Source organism: Grampus griseus, assembly GCF_964374135.1.
Source record: "Grampus griseus genome assembly, chromosome: 9".
Lineage (NCBI taxonomy): Eukaryota > Metazoa > Chordata > Mammalia > Artiodactyla > Delphinidae > Grampus > Grampus griseus.
The window spans coordinates 74,850,924-74,875,227 of record NC_139003.1 but is presented as its reverse complement, the minus strand read 5'-3'; the positions used below and the strand labels follow the sequence as shown (position 1 = coordinate 74,875,227).

General features: G+C 37.7%; 1 protein-coding gene across 2 annotated transcripts in view; it reads right to left on the bottom strand.

Moving 5' to 3' along the window:
* Window positions 1-526: 526 nt before the first annotated feature.
* Window positions 527-24,304, bottom strand: part of KLHL7 (kelch like family member 7) — a 63,689-nt gene continuing 39,911 nt past the window's right edge. For both annotated transcript variants that reach the window (XM_082662113.1, XM_082662112.1), the window contains 4 exons: window positions 16,505-16,745; window positions 14,075-14,276; window positions 3,249-3,346; window positions 527-2,056 (listed from right to left, as the gene is read on the bottom strand). In XM_082662113.1, coding sequence (XP_082518239.1) covers window positions 1,773-2,056; window positions 3,249-3,346; window positions 14,075-14,276; window positions 16,505-16,745 — 825 coding nt within the window. In that variant the 3' untranslated portion in view covers window positions 527-1,772. The remainder of the gene's footprint in view (window positions 2,057-3,248; window positions 3,347-14,074; window positions 14,277-16,504; window positions 16,746-24,304) is intronic.

Here is a 24,304-nt window from a genome sequence, read left to right as displayed (position 1 = left end):
TGAAGACTGGGGCAGTGACTGAAGAGATGTAGTTATAAGCCAAGAAACACCAACATTTGCCGGCAGCCATCAGAAGCTACAGGAGAGGCATGGCAAGTTTTCGCCTCAGAGCCTCCAGAAGGACTCAACCCTAACAGCACCTTGATTTAGGATTTCTGGTCTCCCAAATTGTGAAAGAATAAATTTCTGTTGCTTTAAGCAACAAAGTTTATGGTGATTTGTTACAGGAGCCATAAGAAGGTAACACAGGGAAAATGGGGAGTGACTGCTAATAAGGATGGGGTTTCTTTTTGCGGTGAAGAAAGTGTTCCAAAATTATGGTGATGGTTGCATAACTCTGTGAATATATTAAAGACCATTGAATAGTACACTTTAAATCAGTGAACTGTATGACATGTAAATTATATCTTAATAAAGCTGTCATGTACATAAAACCTTACATAAATAGAAATATATCTACCATAATCTTTTTATAATTCCTTTTTCATATAAACATTTTTAGGTTTTAAGCTTATAACCCCCATTATAAAGAAAACAATAAAAATTTAAAGAGAAACATTGTTTCACAAGTTCAAAAAACAACCATTACCTAACACATTTAAAATGAAGAATGAACTTAGCGGTCTACTTGAAGTTTAAAAATATTTAATATTACCAGGTAAAAACATGGATGGTGACAGCTTTACATGGCTCACTCCATACATTTCATAATGTAAAAGGGCAAAACATTACTTGGAAAGAAATGAAGAGTTGGTTTTGTAAAAGATTTACTGACCACATATAAGCAATTAATACAAGATGACAAATATTTAACTCAACTAAAAAACTTTTAGAGACAACTGGGTCAAATATTAATGATGTGCTCTGCTAAGGAAGAGAAATCATGTACCTTTCTAATCTGTAAGAAGTTCAAAATGTATAACTATCAGTGCTATTCTAGTGACCTAGAAATTTGCTATAAGTAGCTTTCTTTTGCTAGGTAATAATTCTTATAATGATTGGATTTTATTTAACAGAGTGAGCACTGAAGAGGCATAATCCTTTTTTAACCCCTGGGAAAAAAAGTGATATAAATTAGTGATGGGTACTAGGCTTGACATTTTGTGTTAAAAAGATGGAACTATTTAATTGGACAGAATATATTTCATGAGGAGTTGGGTACATTTTTAACTCTCAAAATGTGTTTATGAAGTTTTGTGAGATATAAGTGTATGCTTTGACTCACTCTGGCTTGCTTTTAAAATGCAATACATTTGGCACTAAATGGAACAAATGAAGACAAGCAAAATTACGTGAGACTAAGCTGCTCCAACAGAACTGCCTATCTTTGACTTACAATTCATACTATTTCTTAGTTCTTGACTGAACAGAAACAAACAGTCCTAACTACATAGCACTTCTATGATGTATGAAAATAGAATCTAGAGCTAAGATGAGGTTGCTTCTATGGTGAGTCAATCCCCCATTCTGCCATAATCATTGTTACAAATGTGAAATTCATTTAAGAATTCATACTTTCACCAAGTGCTTATAACTTTACAAGTTTTCTTGCTAGATATGTTCTTGGTTATGTGGCCAGCTGAAATATGGTCTTTGAATGAAGTAAGAAATCCCATATAAAAGAAAATCTATTTTATAGGAATCTTACTTTACTTGAAACTTCCTTGAAAAGAACAAAACACCAAACTAAAACTTTGTAACCAAACTCTTGGAACAAAGCACTGGTGGCCATACTTTTGAGTCTCCAGTGAGTCTTGAAGTTCACTCATTTTTCATGTTTCAAGGGTTTCTTCATTTGCTCCACAAGTATCAACAACACAAATTAAACAACTTGTTACTGGAAAAGCTCGGACTTTGGAGTTGGCGATCCATTTGTCTGTTTCAGTGTTATATTCAAGGATGTGTCCTAATCGACCCACACCTTGAAAACCAGCCAAGACATAAACTACAGAGCCGACTGCTGCACATTTGACTGTTACACCCTTCCATGGCATTGGTGAGACCATCTTCCATTCGTTTAATTTAATATCGTAATATTCCACATTGTCCAGACCACCTTCAAAAGAATAAAACGTGAACAGCTATATGAACAATTCTAAGATCTCTTAAAGTAATAATTCTTTGTATTTTTTCCAAACCTCTCATTATGAAAAACTTCAAACATGCAGAAGAGTTGTAAGAAGTTTACAATGAATCCTCACATATCTACCATTTAAATTCCTATTCCTACTTGAACACAACAGAAATTTAACTTAATTTTCATTTGTCATTTTAGAATCATAAATACTTATATTTATTCTATAAAATTAAAGATGTTCTATCTGCTCTGGAAAAATTAAAAAGTAGACCAGTGAAGTTTCCTTCTGATTAAGTTTGATTATAATCATTCAAATGTCCTTCTTTTTCCTTCTACCATTTATCTGTCAGCAGCTTATGAAAAACAGCAATGGATAGAGACAGAAGGAAATAAAGCTATTTCTTTGTTATACTTAAGTAGTGATTAAAGGTACTGACTAAAATAAGCTTTGTGGAATCTTATTTATAGATTCAGTCCAAATTCTACATTATTAAAAGCAATTATTTAAGATTCTTTAGTACAACATTATTTAAGAAAATAAAAAGATCAAATTTACTCATTTAAAAAAGTAGTACCAATATTTTCATGCAACGTTTAAAAATGTTTAGGAAACACTGCCATTCAGAGCCTGAATACAAGTCCTAAAAGTTAAATTAAGAAGTTTTAAAAGTTATATTAAAGTTCAAATGTTTCTGTCACTCAACAGTTTTGTTTTTTTTTTAAATATTTAATTTATTTATTTGGCTGTGTCAGGTCTTAGTTGTGGCATGTGGGATCTTTAGTTGTGGTACGTGAACTCTTAGTTGCACCATGTGGGATCTAGTTCCCAGACCAGGAATCGAACCCGGGCCCCCTGCATTGGGAGCATGGAGTCGTAGCCACTGGACCACCAGGGAAGTCCCCACTCAATAGCTCTTAAGCTAATGTGATACCATTCCCCAGAGGGTATTTGGAAATGTGCTAAAGCCGCCTGAGACTGTCACAATGACTGGTGGCTATTACCTACATTCATAGACAGAAATGTTACAATGTTTCATAAACCGTTAGTTCACAGAAACTATAAAAAAAAGTCTAATGATGTATGTGATCAAGAAACATTTTCATAACTTAAGATAAGGAAATATCAGCAAATTCATTGCAAAAGTTGAAAAAGTGAACTAATTTCACATACCTAAGCCATTCTGACCACCCACAGCAAATATCTTGTCTTTTACAAATACCAGTCCATGATTCTTCCTGGCTTCAATCATTGGACACAGCTCAGTCCACCTGAAAAAACAAAGGAAAGTTTTTAGTATACATGTTCACAAGAAGTAAAAGGACTCATACGAATTTATAAGAAAGGTCTGTTATCCCAAGTAAGCGCTCATTTACCACTCACATATGTGTACACATGCACACACACACACACAAATGTGCGCCTGCATGTCTGGAAAGCTAGAAAACAAAAGTTTAACAGCGGTTTTCAGTAATTTATAGGTGGGGTGAATAGGGATTTTATTCCTTTCAACTCCAATAGGATATGGGAAACAGAGGATATCTGGAGACTATTAACATGTCTTTGGAAGACATCCATTTCCTATAGTTCACAATAACTTGTAAAACAGTAACAAACAAAACAGGGAAGATATGTAAGAAAATATAAGGTACTAATATGGTTTTAGTCACATGTGGTTTTAATTAATATTTACATACGGTAAGTAAAACGAATTTATCATGGGCCTCTAGCAATCAGCAAATTAGCATATCTGTTACTATTCACACATACATCTTTAAATATACACTTAGAACTTCAGGCAGCTCCTATCATTCTGTCACGTTTAATAACTTATTAGCATGTTGCTGTGATCACAGGCACTACTATAAAGAAAGAGATTGAGAATATAAATGTGGACACAAGGGTTGAAGGATACTAATTCACAGGTAGCAGCATTAAACACACAGACAATTTTGTTATTGTTTTCTATGAGATTCATCTCTCTCTCTCTTTTTTTTTTTTTTTGCGGTACGCGGGCCTCTCACCGCCGTGTCCTCTCCCGTTGTGGAGCACAGGCTCCGGACGCGCAGGCTCAGCGGCCATGGCTCACGGGCCCAGCCGCTCCGCCGCACGTGGGATCCTCCCAGACCTGGGCACGAACCCGTGTCCCCTGCATCGGCAGGCAGACTCTCAACCACTGCGCCACCAGGGAAGCCCTAATATGGTTATTCATAACTCTTCTTTTAAATAATTTAATACATTTAACTTTTCAAAACATAATTAGAGCATAATGATGAACTCTGAAATATCAACAACTCTTGTTGCCTTATATTTACATACTTTTGGTTTGTTTTAAAAATGGTTTGACAGTCACCACTCTCATTTTCTGAGCATTCAGTTAAAGTAAGTCCTCCTGTTTTTCAGGATGAACACACGTGCTCTTCCAGGTGAAAAGACAGGCATTCAGCTAGAAAGTGGGAGAGCCAGTACTTGACCTCCACAGCCTCTCCACACAGTGAGCTGTCAGTGTGTTAAACAGAGGATCTGACTTGGAAAAATTCAATATACATACCCCTTTCTTCTCTAAATATGTCTATGATATAAAATAAGAGAATGTTTTATATATATCTAAGTCTCCTCAAGGTTTAGAATTAAGGAACTTCGTGAAACATCCTTCCTCCTATAATTCACATGCAGAGTATGCACTAGGTCTCTGCTCTCTCCAACCTGAGTTTAGTGTTCAGTAGCTTTTCTCAAAATTCTAACTGTGGAAACTGTGTTGTGTTGTTTCCATAGGTTTCATTTCTTAGCTTCCAATCGAACATATTCTAGTTAAAAAACACTTTAAAAATTGTCAAAATTGGGAAGAAACAGTTTTACAAAAAATACGTTGGATGGACACAACATATTAGAAAGGAAATCATAGTAGTATATAACATCTTTCATTATGAGATTTGGATAATCATATTCACATTAGCTTTTCACTTAGGAAAATTTAGAGAATATAGAGAATTCAAATTTAATACATAAGCTCAATATATATAAAAGAAATGCTAAATTGTGTAAGTTTTAAAATATTCCCCAAACTGATTATATTCACCTAGTTTTAAAAAATACTGAAGTTGTAGAATCCCTTTATACTCTTTCTCTGCACTGATACTGCCTGAATAAAGATCTCAGAATTTAGAAGCCTGGAGTTCATATGGTATGGGCTCTACTCCAAGATATTTTTTAGAAACGAAACAATAATTAGGCAGCAGAATGAATGAGATTACAGTTTTCCAACTAGTATGCTGTAATGCTTTTTGAGTATAGGATTTATGTGAGGTAAAGTAGAGACTGATACAGGAGGGAGGACAGTTGGTATATACCCTGCTCCTATGGTTTAGGACAAGAGGGGATGGATAGATAGCTGGATGGATGGATGATGGGATTAGGATAAGGTGTATCCCCAGTGTGCCCTGGCAAGTACAAAGGTACAGTTTAAAAAAACATTGGGAGAAAGAGACTTCCGGGAAGATGGCAGAAGAGTAAGACGTGGAGATCACCTTCCTCCCCACAGATACACCGGAAATACACCTACATGTGGAACAACTCCTACAGAACACCTACTGAACGCTGGCAGAAGACCTCAGACCTCCCAAAAGGCAAGAAACCCCCCACGTACCTGGGTAGGGCAAAAGAAAAAAGAATAAACAGAGACAAAAGGATAGGGACGGGACCTGCACCAGTGGGAGGGAGCTGTGAAGGAGGAAAGGTTTCCACACACTAGGAAGCCCCTTCGCGGGCAGAGACTGCGGGTGGAGGAGGAGGGGAGCTTCGGAGGCGCGGAGGAGAGCACAGCAACAGGGTTGCGGAGGGCAAAGCGGAGAGATTCCCGCACAGAGGCACGGTGCCGACCGGCACTCACCAGCCCGAGAGGCTTGTGTGCTCCCCGCCAGAGCGGGCGGGGCTGGGAGCTGAGGCTCGGGCTTCCGTCGGAGCGCAGGGAGAGGACTGGGGCTGGCGGCGCGAACACAGCGTGAAGGGGGTTAGTGCGCCACGGCTGGCCGGGAGGGAGTCCGGGGAAAAGTCTGGACCTGACGAAGAGGCAGGAGACTTTTTCTTCCCTCTTTGTTTCCTGGTGCCCGAGGAGAGGGGATTAAGAACGCTGCTTAAAGGAGCTCCAGAGACGGGCGCGAGCCGTGGCTAAAAGCGCGGACCCAGAGACAGACATGAGACGCTAAGGCTGCTGCTGCCGCCACCAAGAAGCCTGTGTGCGAGCACAGGTCACTACCCACACCCCCCTTCCGGGGAGCCTGTGAAGCCCGCCACTGCCAGGGTCCCGGGATCCAGGGACAGCTCCCCCGGAAGAACGCACGGCGCGCCTCAGGCTGGTGTAACGTCATGTCGGCAGAGGCCGCCGCAGGCTCGCCCTGCATTCCGTGACCCTCCCTAACCTGGGCCTGAGTGAGCCAGAGCCTCCGAATCAGCGGCTCCTTTAACCCCGTCCTGTCTGAGCAAAGAACAGACGCCCTCCGGCGACCTACACGCACAGGCGGGGCCAAATCCGAAGCTGAGCCCCTGGAAGCTGTGAGAACAAAAAAGAGAAAGGGGAATCTCTCCCAGCAGCCTCAGAAGCAGCAGATTAAAGCTCCACAATCAACTTGATGTACCCTGCAGCTGTGGAATACATGAATAGACAACGAATTATCCCAAAATAAGGAGGTGGACTTTGAGAGCAAGATTTATGATTTTCCCCCTTTTCCTCTTTTTGTGAGTGTGTATGTGTCTGTGTGAGATTTTGTCAGTATAGCTTTGCTTCCACCATTTGTTCCAGGGTTCTACCCATCTGATTTTTTGTTTTTTTCTTATTATCTTTTTTATTTTAATAACTTTATTATATTTTATCTTTATTTATTTTACTTTATCATCTTTCTTTTTTCCCTTCCTTCCCTCCTTCCTCCCTCCCTCCCTCCTTCCTTCCTTCCTTCCTCCTCCTCCTCCTCCCCTCCCCCTCCTTATTCTTATTCTTTCTACTTTTTCGCCCTTTTCTTCTGAGCCGTGTGGATGAAAAGCCTCTTGGTGCTGCAGCCAGGAGTTAGTGTTGTGCCTCTGAGGTGGGAGAGCCAACTTCAGGACACTGGTCCACAAGAGACCTCCCAGCTCCACATAATATCAAATGGCGAAAATCTCCCAGAGATCTCCATCTCAACACCAGCACCCAGCTTCACTCAACGACCAGCAAGCTACAGTGCTGGACATCCTATGCCAAACAACTAGCAAGACAGGAACACAACCCCACCCATTAGCAGAGAGGCTGCCCAAAATCATAATAAGTCGACAGACACCCCAAAACACACCACCAGACGTGGACCTGCCCACCAGAAAGACAAGATCCAGCCTCATCCACCAGAACACAGGCACTAGTACCCTCCACCAGGAAGCCTACACAACCCACTGAACCAACCTTAGCCATTGGGGGCAGACACCAAAAAAAACAGGAACTACGAACCTGCAGCCTGCAGAAAGGAGACCCCAAACACAGTAAGATAAGCAAAATGAGAAGACAGAAAAACACACAGCAGATGAAGGAGCAAGATAAAAACCCACCAGACCTAACAAATGAAGAGGAAATAGGCAGTCTACCTGAAAAAGAATTCCGAATAATGATAGTAAAGATGATCCAAAATCTTGGAAATAGAATAGACAAAATGCAAGAAACATTTAACAAGGACCTAGAAGAACTAAAGATGAAACAAACAATGATGAACAACACAATAAATGAAATGAAAAATACTCTAGACGGGATCAACAGCAGAATAACTGAGGCAGAAGAACGGATAAGTGACCTGGAAGATAAAATAGTGGAAATAACTAGTGCAGAGCAGAATAAAGAAAAAAGAATGAAAAGAACTGAGAACAGTCTCAGAGACCTCTGGGACAACATTAAACGCACCAACATTCGAATTTTAGGGGTTCCAGAAGAAGAAGAGAAAAAGAAAGGGACTGAGAAAATATTTGAAGAGATTATAGTTGAAAACTTCCCTAATATGGGAAAGGAAATAGTTAATCAAGTCCAGGAAGCACAGAGAGTCCCATACAGGATAAATCCAAGGAGAAATACGCCAAGACACATATTAATCAAACTGTCAAAAATTAAATACAAAGAAAGCATATTAAAAGCAGCAAGGGAAAAACAACAAATAACACACAAGGGAATCCCCATAAGGTTAACAGCTGATCTTTCAGCAGAAACTCTGCAAGCCAGAAGGGAGTGGCAGGACATATTTCAAGTGATGAAGGAGAAAAACCTGCAACCAAGATTACTCTACCCAGCAAGAATCTCATTCAGATTTGATGGAGAAATTAAAACTTTTACAGACAAGCAAAAGCTGAGAGAGTTCAGTACCACCAAACCAGCTCTACAACAACTGCTAAAGGAACTTCTCTAGGCAAGAAACACAAAAGAAGGAAAAGATCTACAATAACGAACCCAAAACAATTAAGAAAATGGGAATAGGAACATACATATTGATAATTACCTTAAATGTAAATGGACTAAATGCTCCCACCAAAAGACACAGACTGGCTGAATGGATACAAAAACAAGACGCATATATTTGCTGTCTACAAGAGACCCCCTTCAGACCTAGAGACACATACAGACTGAAAGTAAGGGGATGGAAAAAGGTATTTCATGCAAATGGAAACCAAAAGAAAGCTGGAGTAGCAATTCTCGTATCAGACAAAATAGACTTTAAAATAAAGACTATTAGAAGAGACAAAGAAGGACACTAAATAATGATCAATGGATCGATCCAAGAAGAAGATACAACAATTGTAAATATTTATGCACCCAACATAGGAGCACCTCAATACATAAGGCAAATACTAACAGCCATAAAAGGGGAAATCGACAGTAACACATTCATAGTAGGGGACTTTAACACCCCACTTTCACCAATGGACAGATCATCCAAAATGAAAATAAATGAGGAAACACAAGCTTTAAATGATACATTAAACAAGATGGACTTAATTGATATTTATAGGATATTCCATCCAAAAACAACAGAATACACATTTTTCTCTAGTGCTCATGGAACATTCTCCAGGATAGATCATTTCTTGGGTCACAAATCAAGCCTTGGTAAATTTAAGAAAATTGAAATTGTATCAAGTATCTTTTCTGACCACAATGCTATGAGACTAGATATCAATTACAGGAAAAGATCTGTAAAAAATACAAACACATGGAGGCTAAACAATACACTACTTAATAACGAAGTGATCACTGAAGAAATCAAAGAGGAAATCAAAAAATACCTAGAAACAAATGACAATTAAAACACAATGACCCAAAACCTATGGAATGCAGCAAAAGCAGTTCTAAGAGGGAAGTTTATAGCAATACAATCCTACATTAAGAAACAAGAAGCATCTCAAATAAGCAACGTAACCATACACCTAAAGCAATTAGAGAAAGAAGAACAAAAGAACCCCAAAGTTAGCAGAAGGAAAGAAATCATAAAAATCAGATCAGAAATAAATGAAAATGAAATGAAGGAAACAATAGCAAAGATCAATAAAACTAAAAGCTGGTTCTTTGAGAAGATCAACAAAATTGATAAACCATTAGCCAGACTCATCAAGAAAAAAAGGGAGAAGACTTAAATCAATAGAATTAGAAATGAAAAAGGAGAAGTAACAACTGACACTGCAGAAATACAAAAGATCATGAGAGATTACTACAAGCAACTCTACGCCAATAAAATGGACAACCTGGAAGAAATGGACAAATTCTTAGAAAGGCACAACTGCCAAGCAGCTGAATCAAGAAGAAACAGAAAATATGAACAGACCAATCACAAGCACTGAAATTGAAAGTGTGATTAAAAATCTTCCAACAAACAAAAGCCCAGGACCAGATGGCTTCACAGGCGAATTCTATCATTTAGAGAAGAGCTAACACCTATCCTTCTCAAACTCTTCCAAAATATAGCAGAGGGAGGAACACTCCCCAACTCATTCTATGAGGCCACCATCACCCTGATACCAAAACCAGACAAGGATGTCACAAAGAAAGAAAACTACAGGCCAATATCACTGATGAACATAGATGCAAAAATCCTCAACAAAATACTAGCAAACAGAATCCAACAGCACATTAAACGGATCGTACACCATGATCAAGTGGGGTTTATTCCAGGAATGCAAGGATTCTTCAATATACGCAAATCAATCAACGTGATACACCATATTAACAAATTGAAGGAGAAAAACCATATGATCTCAATAGATGCACAGAAAGCATTTGACAAAATTCAACACCCATTTATGATAAAAACCCTGCAGAAAGTAGGCATAGAGGGAACTTTCCTCAACATAATAAAGGCCATATATGACAAAGCCACAGCCAACATTGTCCGCAATGGTGAAAAACTGAAAGCATTTCCACTAAGATCAGGAACAAGAAAAGGTTGCCCACTCTCACCACTCTTATTCAATATAGTTTTGGAAGTTTTAGCCACGGCAGTCAGAGAAGAAAAGGAAATAAAAGGAATCCAAATTGGAAAAGAAGAAGTAAAGCTGTCACTATTTGCAGATGACATGATACTATACATAGAGAATCCTAAAGATGCTACCAGAAAACTACTAGAGCTAATCAATGAATTTGGTAAAGTAGCAGGATACAAAATTAATGCACAGAAATCTCTGGCATTCCTATACACTAATGATGAAAAATCTGAAAGTGAAATTAAGGAAACACTCCCATGTACCAATGCAACAAAAAGAATAAAATATCTAGGAATCAACCAACCTAAGGAGACAAAAGACCTGTATGCAGAAAATTATAAGACACTGATGAAAGAAATTAAAGATGATACAAATAGATGGAGAGATATACCATGTTCTTGGATTGGAAGAATCAACATTGTGAAAATGACTCTACTACCCAAAGCAATCTACAGATTCAATGCAATCCCTATCAAACTACCACAGGCATTTTTCACAGAACTAGAACAAAAAATTTCACAATTTGTATGGAAACACAAAAGACCCCGAATAGCCAAAGCAATCTTGAGAACGAAAAACAGAGCTGGAGGAATCAGGCTCCCTGACTTCAGACTATACTGCAAAGCTACAGTAATCAAGACAGTATGGTACTGGCACAAAAACAGAAATATAGATCAATGGAACAGGATAGAAAGCCCAGAGATAAACCCACGCACATATGGTCACCTTATCTTTGATAAAGGAGGCAGGAATGTACAGTGGAGAAAGGACAGCCTCTTCAATAAGTGGTGCTGGGAAAACTGGACAGCTACATGTAAAAGTATGAGATTAGATCACTCCCTAACACCATACACAAAAATAAACTCAAAATGGATTAAAGACCTAAAGTAAGGCCAGAAACTATCAAACTCTTAGAGGAAAACATAGGCAGGACACTCTATGACATAAATCACAGCAAGGTGCTTTTTGACCCACCTCCTAGAGAAATGGAAATAAAAACAAAAATAAACAAATGGGACCTAATGAAACTTCAAAGCTTTTGCACAGCAAAGGAAACCATAAACAAGACCAAAGACAACCCTCAGAATGGGAGAAAATATTTGCAAATGAAGCAACTGACAAAGGATTAATCTCCAAAATTTATAAGCAGCTCATGCAGCTTAATAACAAAAAAACAAACAACCCAATCCAAAAATGGGCAGAAGACCTAAACAGACATTTCTCCAAAGAAGATATACAGACTGCCAACAAACACATGAAAGAATGCTCAACATCATTAATCATTAGAGAAATGCAAATCAAAACTACAATGAAAAAAAAAAAAACTACAATGAAATGTCATCTCACACCAGTCAGAATGGCCATCATCAAAAAATCTAGAAACAATAAATGCTGCAGAGGGTGTGGAAAAAAAGGAACACTCTTGCACTGCTGGTGGGAATGTGAATTGGTACAGCCACTATGGAGAACAGTATGGAGGTTCCTTAAAAAACTACAAATAGAACTACCATATGACCTAGCAATCCCACTACTGGGCATATACCCTGAGAAAACCACAATTCAAAAAGAGTCATGTACCAAAATGTTCATTGCAGCTCTATTTACAATAGCCCGGAGATGTTAACAACCTAAGTGTCCATCATCGGATGAATGGATAAAGAAGATGTGGCACATATATACAATGGAATATTACTCAGCCATAAAAAGAAATGAAATTGAGATATTTGTAATGAGGTGGATAGACCTAGAGTCTGTCATACAGAGTGAAGTAAGTGAGAAAGAGATAAATACCGTATGCTAACACATATATATAGAGTTTAAGAAAAAAAAAAATGTTGTGAAGAACCTGGGGTTAAACAGGAATAAAGACACAGACTTACTAGAGAATGGACTTGAGGATATGGGGAGGGGGAAGGGTAAGCTGTGACAAAGCGAGAGAGAGGCATGGACATATATACACTACCAAACGTAAGGTAGATAGCTAATGGGAGGCAGCCACATAGCACAGGGAGATCAGCTCGGTGCTTTGTGACCGCCTGGAGGGGTGGGATAGGGAGGGTGGGAGGGAGGGAGATGCAAGCGGGAAGAGATATGGGAACATATGTATATATATAACTGATTCATTTTGTTGTGAAGCAGAAACTAACACACCATTGTAAAGCAACTATACTCCAATAATTAAAAAAAAAACATTGGGAAGTATTAAGTGTGATGATCTCAAGAGATTTCCTAGTCTAGACACTTAGCAAAAGATATGTTTCAAGATAAGCTTCTTTCAATTCTATCCCTAACATGGGTGACTAGTTGAGCAAAAAATGAGAAAAGAACAATTGTAATTGCACTTTTCTTTGGGAAAGGAGTTACTAATTTTGCTTCCTTAAATCCTTCAAAAATAGGTGGGAAGCATAAATAACTACAAATGACAATCATATTTTATAATTAAATCTTTACGCTTAATTTAATAAAAGCAATAGCTGGAGTAGAAGACTTCTATGTTTTGTAGCCTGGAAATATTTCCTAAGTACAAAATTTGAGCATAAGAGTTTTGGTGCGGCTCTTTGGCATAACATTTATGTTGAACATATTTGCCCAATAACTTGTTCTAGTAAAGGAAGAACAATCCTTTCAAACGAGCAAGTTAATTTTTTTATTGAAGGTCTTTGGATGTTTCTGATTATCAACAAAAGGTCTGACTGGAAGATCACCTGCGTTCATTTTCTTGTTAGTTAATTACACTATACTTACCACCCCCCACTATCAATAACTGGCTCATATCCTTTGGCTGTATTGAATGGGTTCCATCATTAATTACAAGATCAGAAAAACGGGCTAACCGTTTATTTCTTTGTATTTTGCCTTTTAAAAGCATTTATTTTACTTCCCAGTTGACTTAAGAATATTTTACTTAGGGACTTCCCGGGTGGTCCAGTGGTTAAGCCTCTGTGCTCTCAATGCAGGGCGCCCAGGTTTGATCCCTGGTCAGGGAACTAGATCCCACATGCCGCAACTAAGACATGGCGCAGCCCAATAAATAAGTAAATAAATATTAAAAAAAAAAAAGAATAATTTTATTCAATAAATATGAATCCAAACATACTTTAGTAAGCACAAACTCAAAAAAGACATTATACCTAGGGGTATGATTCATTAATGCCACGAACCAATACATAATATTTCTAACTAAAGGCAAATTTACTACTGGTCATAAATTGTTTCCCCCTCTCTACACTTCCCGATCTCTCAAACGAAAATATTTTGAGTTTGATGAATCAGTCATATTTTCTTATTCACAGACATTTATTTATTGCACAAGCAGGAATAGAAAGAGAGGGGCTCCCATGGGGTATAAGGTCAAGCTATTTCTTAAGGTGTAGAGGAAGGGTCAAGGCTATAAACATGCCCCTGACCCTAGCACATTCAAAAATCCTTCTGCTGGGTTCCTTCTGCCTTTTGACATCTTCTTCCATTGAGCTTATAGAATACAATTAATTGTGTAGTAAGAGTTTTAAACTGATACATACGTTTCTGTGGCAGGATCATAAACTTCACAGGAATTCAGTACTCGCCCAGAAACATTGTTCCCTAAACTTCCACCGCAAACGTAGATCAGGCCGTTGGCTTCCACCATCCCATGGCTGCAGCGCTGAGTCAGCATGCTGGGCTTTGTGTGCCAGCTTTCAGTTCTTGTATCATAGCACTCAAATAAATACAGAGCCGAGTTTCCTGTAAAAGAAAAGGACCCCATCTTGCTTAACTTAGTGTGTATGTGGGCCTGGAGTGAGTTGACTGTAGAGTTGAATCATTAATTACTGGAGGAAAGAATTTAGGGTTGTAGAGTCTTTACTCAATCGACAACAACAAAACGTAGAAATAGTTTCAGAAAAAGCTACCTCTGTTTGTATAGACCTTGGAAAATATTCAGAAAAGGATCTGCTGGAGAGACTTATTAATTGGTAATTAAACAACAAAAAAAAAGAAATTGGTTTGATTTCAAAAGATTTTCAAATTAAATAAGAAACATTATGTATGTCTTCCAGCCCAGTTATGATGATGGGAATTAACTGAACCTCAAATGTTTATAGAGAGGGGGAAAAACACAGCTGTTTACAGATGGTAAGTCTATACCTTAAAATATGAAGACTACTATCTGAGAGTATCCTCAGGCTTGTCATTTAATGTTCTGCAACAGCCACTGCATCATTAACAAAACTGTTCTTCCTGACTGCTCTCAGCAGTTGTGTGGGTAGGCCCTGAAGTCATGCCGGTCCATTCTTGAATATACACTCAAAGTATCGTTATGTGTTTCTGGTGTACTTTGATTATACATTTTAACAGCAAAACACACCCATCCTGTTTTGCAACTTCTGCACATTTTAGGAGCTCAATAAAGACTTTTAGAAATGATACCATTAAAGATCAAGTGCTTTTTTTCTTTCCCAAGAAAAACGAAGCTAGAACTTTATCAAATTATTGCTCCCTTTCCACTTTTCTGGACTCTTCTAACGCTTAAAAGCAATAACACACTTATAAGTCTCTATCAAAACCAAAGCCTATGAAGAGCAAAGTTCAAAGAGTAACAAACAGAAGAAGTAATAGTCATGACTAACAGCAACTTCTTTTTAACTTTTTAAACATTTCAAATTTGGCAGATTCAGTCGGCTGACACTAAAGGGAAATAGTATATAGCAGATTAAAAAGAGTTACTATTTAAGTCAAAAACTGACTTAGTAGAGTAAATGCTGAAGAAATGAAGTTATCTACTATACTTTCCACAAAAAAGTATATGTATAAAACACTCAAGTGTTTTAGAAAATCATAATCTTTTATGATTTTCAAGTCACATTTAGAAAATCATAATCTTTCTTGTATTCATTTTGCATCTAGTGGGAGTGGGGGTAGAAACTTAAAACAAATAAATATGCTGACCAAAAGTAAAACAGTCTTTGGGCTAATATAAAAATCATAAAAGAAAACAAAAAGACAACGTTTAAATTCCATACTTTAGATTTACTTGGTCTTCCTAGTTTTCTTTATAAGCCCATTATTTAGCTAAAGAAATCACTTGAAAAGATGAAAGCATATAAAAACTAGTCTGCACCTAGAATATTCATTTAGAAAAATTATTCATTTAATAAACGAACACTAGTGGACACTTATAAATTATCCGTCAATGAGAAAGGTTTTTATACCCATACCCACACCCTGTTCTGATCAATAAGCTTAAGATACCACTTCCAATCATTACATTAAAAAGTTAAAGAATAGGGAGTTCTCTGGTGGTCCAGTGGTAAATAATCTGCTTTCCAATGCAGTGGACACTGGTTCAACCCCTGGTTGGGCAACTAGGCCCACGTGCTTCAACTAGACAGCCCGAGTGCTGCTAACTACAGAGCCCGTGTGCCACGACTAGAGACAGAAAACCTGCACGTCACAACTAGAGAGAAGCCCACGCGCCGCAACGAAGATCCCGCATGCCACAACGAAGACCCGACGCAGCCAAAAGAAAAAAACAAAGTTAAAGAATAAAGCAAATGAAAAAGATTATTCTTACTTTTTTCTGATACAAAGAAAGCAGAGATAATACAGATTTTAAAAGCCTGAATGTGGGTCTATGAGTAAGCCAAACTCCAAAATCTTTAAAGCAAATAATATTACGTATATAAAATAACTAATCCAGATGGCAACAATGAAACTAAAATCCAGATGACGTCAATGAAACCGTTGTCATGACAAAAAATGGATAGTTAACATAATCTAGGAAGTTGAAGTTCTCGTAAATTAATGACTTAGAAAGAGTAAGGTAAACCTTCAGGGAAATGTGCTCTAAAATATGACAGATATGTATTTAAATTTGTCAAAAAGTACCTGAACAAATAATACCAACTCTGTTTAAATATGAAAGCCAAGACCCTCAGCTTTAAAGCACAAACAAATACTGAATAAGTCCTTACCAACTTCGGAACCTCCAGATGTATAAATTTTGCCTTCTGCAGCGCAGGCAGCAAGGCTGTCTCGAGGTGTTGGAGGGCCCAGTTTGGAATACCAGCTATCTTTAACGACATTATAGCAGTCCATTCGTTTTATGGGGAAAAGCTGAGAGCCACCCAAAATGTAAACTACATTGTCCCAAAACACGCATGCTGCGTCTCTTCGTTTTTCAAAGGGGCAGCGGATGTCTGTCCAGCTATAATCCTGTAACAGGAAAGGACAGGAAGATTTCAGTAATGGAAAACTATAATAGGAAAGGATGAAGCAAAGATATAATTGAGAACATACAAAACATAAGAATATGTTAAATTTATCAGAGTACATATAAGAATGTTTGGCTTGAGACTATTATTTAATCTTGCATGATTTCTTCAGAATGTTGGTTAGTCGTGGCAGAAGGCAAGAGGAAGACAGTGACGGCTTTGGGTCTTTTCTGGCTCTAAAATAAACGTTAATACATTTGTATGTATCACCAACACCCCGTCTTCTATTCCTTCTGTTATTGAGGATAACAATACAAGAAAATACTAAAATAAGCAGTTTTGTTATTTAAAGGAAGATTTTTTTTTCAAATGTAATTATGCGCATCCCTTCTTTGCCGGATGTGTAGGGATATAAAGAATCAATGGATAATCTGAAGCTTTAACTGCCATTAACCTACTAATGTCTAAAGCCAGAAGGCATTTTGTAGACTTCTGAGAGATATTAATTTTCCGTAAATATTCAGGTGAGCCAGTATAGTCAGCCAGACTCTTAAAGCTGTGATAATATGAAATACTTGAATAACCTGAGTAGTCTGGAAACTTTTTTCTTCTCAATGAGAGGAAATGGGCACCTATCAGTACTTCACAATAAAGGCTGTTCACAGCACCACTGATTCCTATGTTTGATGACATCCAAGGACACCTGTGCCCTTCTTCTATGTAAATATGTGGGGGAATGCTCCCAAAGTTATAGCTTGTTGGATCCTCCCCCTTTTAAAGCAAGGAAGTTACAGTGTTCCTGCTGCTTTCTGAAAATGGTTGAAAATAATTAGGGTCAGATAGAAATCCAAATAATTTCCAATCTCATCAATCAAAGCACTGTGATTTATTAATGTGGATTTCCCTTTGGGAAAATTTGATATCTATCATGCTAATGTCCTGTTTTTCAGGCATTCACTGAATTAGATCAAAGCATCGTAGAACGTAAGAAATGGTCTCTCAGGTAAAAGAAGAGTCCCTGATTGAGAATATCTTGACTCCTAGTGATGATAAACATTCTGCTTTTTAGGTGACCAGAGAAACAGAGCCTTAATCCCTTCCTTATTCTCAAATTAGAGTCTATGAGGCCCCCTGGGTTACTCAGTGGTATTTTTATTGGTAGGCACACAAAACTGCAGGATAAACGTAACATCTTCCTGAAGCTTCAGTTTTACTCAATGGATTTGAAAAACTGAGGAAGAATATTTTAAACATTTGTTTTCTTGGGGAAACTGTGTACCACAGAGTGAAAAAAAAGTAAGCGATAAAATATTCTACAGGGAGCAATACCTCAAAAGTAAACAAAATTACTCTCTTACATATTATGCAGATCTACTCGTAGCTCCTACCTGACCAGGTTCATTAGCAGAGAAATACAATTTCATTAATAAGGTACATTAACTTAGTGAATCTCAAGTCTTGCCACTCTTACACCCAATTTATTTGATATTATTAGAAAGTAATATGCAAATTTTCCCATAATTTCTAAAGACATCCTTAAAAACATTATCTTTCTAAACTCTTCCTTAATTTCAGGATGAGAAAGTTGGCCAGATATTTTTTGAAATGGTCTCCAAGACCTGATACTCTTCAAATTAAAAAGAACTGCCCAGGTAGAAGCTGGAACTGAAAAAACAATATACTACTTCTTTTAGCTAGATGAGCTTAAACACTTAGACACTAAGATTATGAGGTTCCAAAGAATGAAATAATTTCAAAGAGCTTGGTAACAGAATAATTCTAACTTTCCAATACTACTCAAGGGTCTGAGTAGGGAACGGATGATCATAAGTCATACAGGACTTGGTTATACTTCATATTTAAGAATTAAAATGCATTGCTCTCTCGGAACTCTAAGTCCAAGGGAAAATTGATTAGCGTGTGTGTCTGCAGTGTGTGTGTGTGTGTGTAACACGGGAATAGGCACATGTTTCTATCTACTTGCAATGTGGGCTCTCATTTCTCTAGAAGCCCTTTTCCAACTCTCCCAATACTGTCATTGGTCACCATACATGTTAAACACTATGCTTGATAAATACTAGCTATATATAATATTCTGCCTAATAGTTCATCTTCTACACAGGTAAGTGAAATATCCTTCTTTTTACCTGGAATGCAAAATAGACTTCATTTCAGATAAAATGTAATGCTTTACATTTGGGCTCATTAAATATACCTGTCAGGTGTTAAATGCACCTATGTTAGAGCATATCTGCCTTTGGTTCTACACAGGGGAGCTTACGGTCTTTTTTCTCGGTGCGTGTATGGGCCAACCTCCCTTGGAAATCTACCCAATTCCCTCAATCTACCCCCCATCCAAAATAAAGTACTGAGAATGTGATTTAACGTTTGCCCTTTGATAACTTGTTATACTACCTAGGAGATGTGTGCAGTTGAAAAAGCAAGCAGAGAGGGGATAAAAACAGATGGGAAGTCAGGCTTGTCAGCTCAGTGGATATCTTTGCCAGGTCTTATTCTAGTCATGGGACCACTCCCAACCTGGGGCCTGTAGGTGGAGGAAGAATTACTTATGGCTCCCAGCACTCACAGGCTACAAGGCAAGCTAGAAGGGCATGGAGCTTTCATGTTAGCAACAGATGGATGAAGAGCACTAGAGTCACAGTGTATGTGTGTGGGCAGGAAATTGTTACCCTAAAAATATAATTTAATGCAGTTTTTATTGAGTACCTATTCCAGGCAAGGTTATATGCTTAGCTGCTGAGAAGATATGAAAATGAGAAAACCGGAAAGCTTAGAAAAAACACAGGTAGAAGGATTTCTTAAGTTCTGACACATCACCCATGTATGCATCCACACATATATATGCAGACATACCCATGTATAAAGTCCTGTCTTTCCTGGTCCCAGTCAGTCTTTCTTGCCTCTGCTGTGATATATCACATTCTAGACTTTTTTCAAGCTCAAGACTCCTTTTCTTTTTGCAAGCTTCCCTGATTTCCTTTTTCTGAATCCCCACCACACTGAAGTCTGCAGTTGATGACTGAGTATGCCATTACATCTTGTCTTGTGTGACTTTTCAGCTGTAGGACACTGCTACAGCAAGTGAAAGTGAAAGCCCTTCTTGAGTTGAAGGGCTGTAATATTTTTCTCCAAATGCCTTAGGGTAAAAACATCAGCCTGCTATTTTCCTTGAGAGTAAGGATTGATTTAATATAATCTTTATTCTGAAAACACATGAATCCTCAAATAATAGAAACACTACAGATGTAAATTTTAACAATAATCAAGACAACCAAAATGCAAAATGAAAGTTTTTATTTTTAAGACTTGAGAACTTTATTTTGCATCGTTTTGAGAGAAAATCAAGCAAAGCTAGGGGAGAGAGGAGGTATATGCCAGATGCCACAACATTCCTAGAAGCAGTGTCATGAAAATTACATCAAAACACTGTGGCTAAAAAAAAAAAAAAAAACAAAAAAACAAACAAACAAACAAAAAAAACACTGTGGCTTATAAAAAAAGGACAAAATAATGCCATTTACAGCAACATGGATGGACCTAGAGATTGTCATACTGAGTGAAGTGAGACAGAGAAAGACAAATATATGATATCACAAATATATGATATCCACACATAATGTAGAATCTAAAAAAATGGTACAAATGAACTTACTTACAAAACAGAAATAGAGTCACTATTACAAATAAATGATAATATTATATATCCTTATGAGGAATACTCCACAGCCCTTCAAAAGGATGGTATTTTCATTGACATGAAAATACCACAATATAAATGCTGAGAGAGTAAAAAAAAAAGTTTTTGTAAAATAGCACGTATGGCATGATCCCACATATATAAAGTGAGAACACTGGGGACTCCCCTGGCAGTCCAGTGGTTAAGACTCCGTGCTTCCACTGCAGAAGGCATGGGTTCGATCCCTGGTCACGGAAGCTCTGCATGCCATGAGGTGCGGCCAAAACAAAAAATAAATAAAAAATAAAATTAAAACAATAAAAAATTCTAAATTAAAAAAAAATGAGAGGACTGGAATGATGTTCACCAACTATTGAGGACTGTTTGTTATGCTGGGAGCACTTTGGCTTTCTCCTTTTCATCTTGCTATGTTTGAATTTTCTACAATGAGCATATATTATTTTTTTTAATAGAAAAAGTAAATACAACAATTAGGCAAGTAGTACCAAAAGTATGGTACAAAGAAAACAACTTCTCACATCAGATGCTTATAATAGTACTAAATGTTTTAACATAAATGTGGACTTAAAAGTAATTTAAGTTAAGGCTTTAAAAACTTAAACACCTAAAGAGCTATTATACTATGCAGCTGAATTTCAACTACAAGATGGATCAGAAACAATCTTTGCCTTCCTTCCAAATAGCACACTATTAGGGCATATCTAGTTTTTTAGAAGTGAACACTTGATTGTACTTAATTTCCTAGGCTGTACCCACTTTTAAATGCACTCATTTTCAATGGGATCACACAGATATTTCTGTAAACATATTAACCTCGCAAAGTCCAGAAAGGGATTTAATAATCAGCCATTGGAAGAAAATACTCTTGTAACTTAAGTTCTTCATAAAACATAGCATCACAGCTAGAAAAAAGGCTTCCACAATTGGGTGTGGGTGGGCAGGGCGTGACTGTGCTACTGTAAGCTGCTAGATAAACTCAGGAACAGTGAACATATAAACGGGCAGTTCCCAGCTACTGATCAGTTAAAACTAGCAAGGAGTGGGAAGTGAGGCCAGACACCAGCTCAAAGGGAATTACTAATTAAGAATCACTACTGTTTTATAAAGTCACAGCATGTTCTCCCCCCTCCACTCTCAAACTAAAACCATACCACCAAGACACACAACTCAAATCTACTCAGAAATTTAAGTGAGATGAAATTCAGTTCAAAAGTGAAACCTGATATGAATATTATGCTCAATATCAGCTCTTGTCCTTTCAGTAGAAAATACATGAAATAGCAGGGGAGCATCTCTGCGCTAGCACCTTGCCAGATATCTCAATGACAAGATTTGCCTTTAGATGAACTCTGACGTGTAATTTTTTATCTTGGCACAGGAAGGCATATTATACTTTAAATGATTATCTCAAATCTCAAAATGCAGTAACATACCCATTTAATAAAATGTTCTCACCAATGGGACAAACATCAACTCTGTCTCAGATGTGTGGAGTATAGGAGATAATGCACCCAGTCAGGAGGTTTGGAAGAGTTAGGCAGGGTAAAGAAAAAAACAAAATGGAGATGGTAAGCCTTTTTACATTTAAATATGGGAAAATGAGAAAAACTTAAGGATGGCAGGGAGAAAGAGACTCAGTGAATGAAGATCAAAGAGTCAAATGAACATAATTGATATTAACGCAAATCCTAAGATTTAAACCTTCTGTTAATAGACCAGAAAACTGAAGTTCAGAAAGGCTGACTTGCCTAAGCTCCTATACCTAGACTTGAAATGCTCTTTCTACAAAACAGCTTCTTTCTTTTAGAAATAAAGGAAGGAAGGAAGGAAGAAAAGGAGGGAGGAAGGAAGACAAGGGACCAAAAAAAAGGTCTCACAAAAGAAAAAAGACCAATGATTGAGTTCTTCAGTTCTTCCACCTATATCTAAATTCTTTTTTTTTAAAGCAAAAAGTTAGACTCCATTCAGTTAAATAATACGTTGTATGCATTTTATGAAAACTTTTAATACTCATACTTATCAAACCAAAAAGATATATTCATACTTAGGACTCAATATATTCTTTTCTTTCTCTTTCTTCCTATCTAAACTCTACCAATAAGTGTCCCTCAAGAAAACTTCCATGAAGCTTCCATGGACTAATTCAACCCAGAGGAATCTCTTCTTTTTAGACCACCAAGGCTGTCATTACCTATCCCATACCGGGACTTTTAATTGGCTACATTCGGTGGCAGCTTCACCAACCTCGGCCTCTGTGTTCTCTAACTGCTTCAAGCTTGTATACATCTCATACACTTTGAGTTTGACTCCTTCATAATCCCTGCTGCAGCCTAATCCCCAAATTTCAAATTCTAGACGAACTGTCATACTGGTAATATATGACAAAATATTTGCTCAAACTGCAGTTTATAACCAGCTAACTGTACAATATGCTATGGTACAATCTGCTGTTGTTTATAGCAATGAAGTTAGCTTTCTCTTATACTGATCACCAATTTTCAAAGACTATCACAAGAAACCTATCTGAACATGATTTAATACTTCTAGGATAAAAGATCTTACTGTGCCTTTGGGTCATCATATGAACAATCACCAAAGGTAGCCAACAGTAATTTTTGAATGACACGGTATAGTAAATATTTACTTCATTCCCTGTTGGTTTCCCTCAGCCTCTTACCCCCTAGCCCTGCATTTATGTAGCCACTAATTGTAATTAGTGTATATGTATATGTAGCCAGCTAATTCCAGGATGACGAGAGTCCTTTAAAGCACTACCACACAGATTTATCATCCCTAGTCTCCTTATCCCTTCCCACCTGTGGCCCTCAATCAAATACCTACAGCTTTGTTTCTGCCTTCTCTGTCCCTTAAGGGGACTGATCTGTTAATTTATAATAATTATGGCTGGCCGTGGCTTACAGAGAGTCTGAAGTCATCCCTCTCTTGGTGAGTCGTATTTTTACTGGGGTTTTTTGTAGGCACAGTGACTAAACACAAAAGGAAACTGATCCCTGAAGGTGGGAACTTCAGGTACTGCACCTTTGTAGGGTACGAGGGCTGTGAGGTTGACTTTACAACAAAACTACAAAAGTGTGTTATGGAGATGCTTGAAAACAAAACAAAACAGAGGCTCTCAATATTCCTATTGTGGAAGACATTCTAGGAAGGCACTCTACTGAGAATTTACCTCAGAATTTACCTCTTCTACTTGAATGTGAGGACCACCTGTCTAACCAAACTGCCTGCAAACAATCAGGTATGAGAAATACTTATTGTGCATAAGTGGCAAAGAACACTGATTTTTACCACCGGCGCCTGTTATACTGACCACTAAGGAAGCTTAAGGGATACCCATGGTGACCCACACTTGCATTCCAGCAACGTCAGTCCTTGCGGGACACAGCTATAGGTCTAAACCACCTGGGATTACTGCTGTCCATTTTGGATATTTCGTTCTTACAGGTGCCCCTGATCATTTTAGCAGGACTCACTCTTTGACTCCAGCACACTGCTCCTACAACACTCTTTTGACGGTGACAAACACTACTGATGCACTCTTACAAAAGCTTCATTAATTTTTTAATGTAACACCATTTTCCTATAAGGTTTACACTTCTTTTACACACAGGTCTTTTAAAATCACATGCAACGTATAACTGCCAGTTTCCACCGTGATGACAGTGTAGGACTGTCTCCTTAGTGAAGGCCTGTTTGAGAGGGAAGGTAGCTATGATACTGTGAGAAAAGGCACTGTGATACCTTTAGTAAACAATATTTCCAAGAGGAAAATGTGTTTTGTGTTGAAAGTAACTTCACTTCTTTTGATTTAGGGCCCACCTATA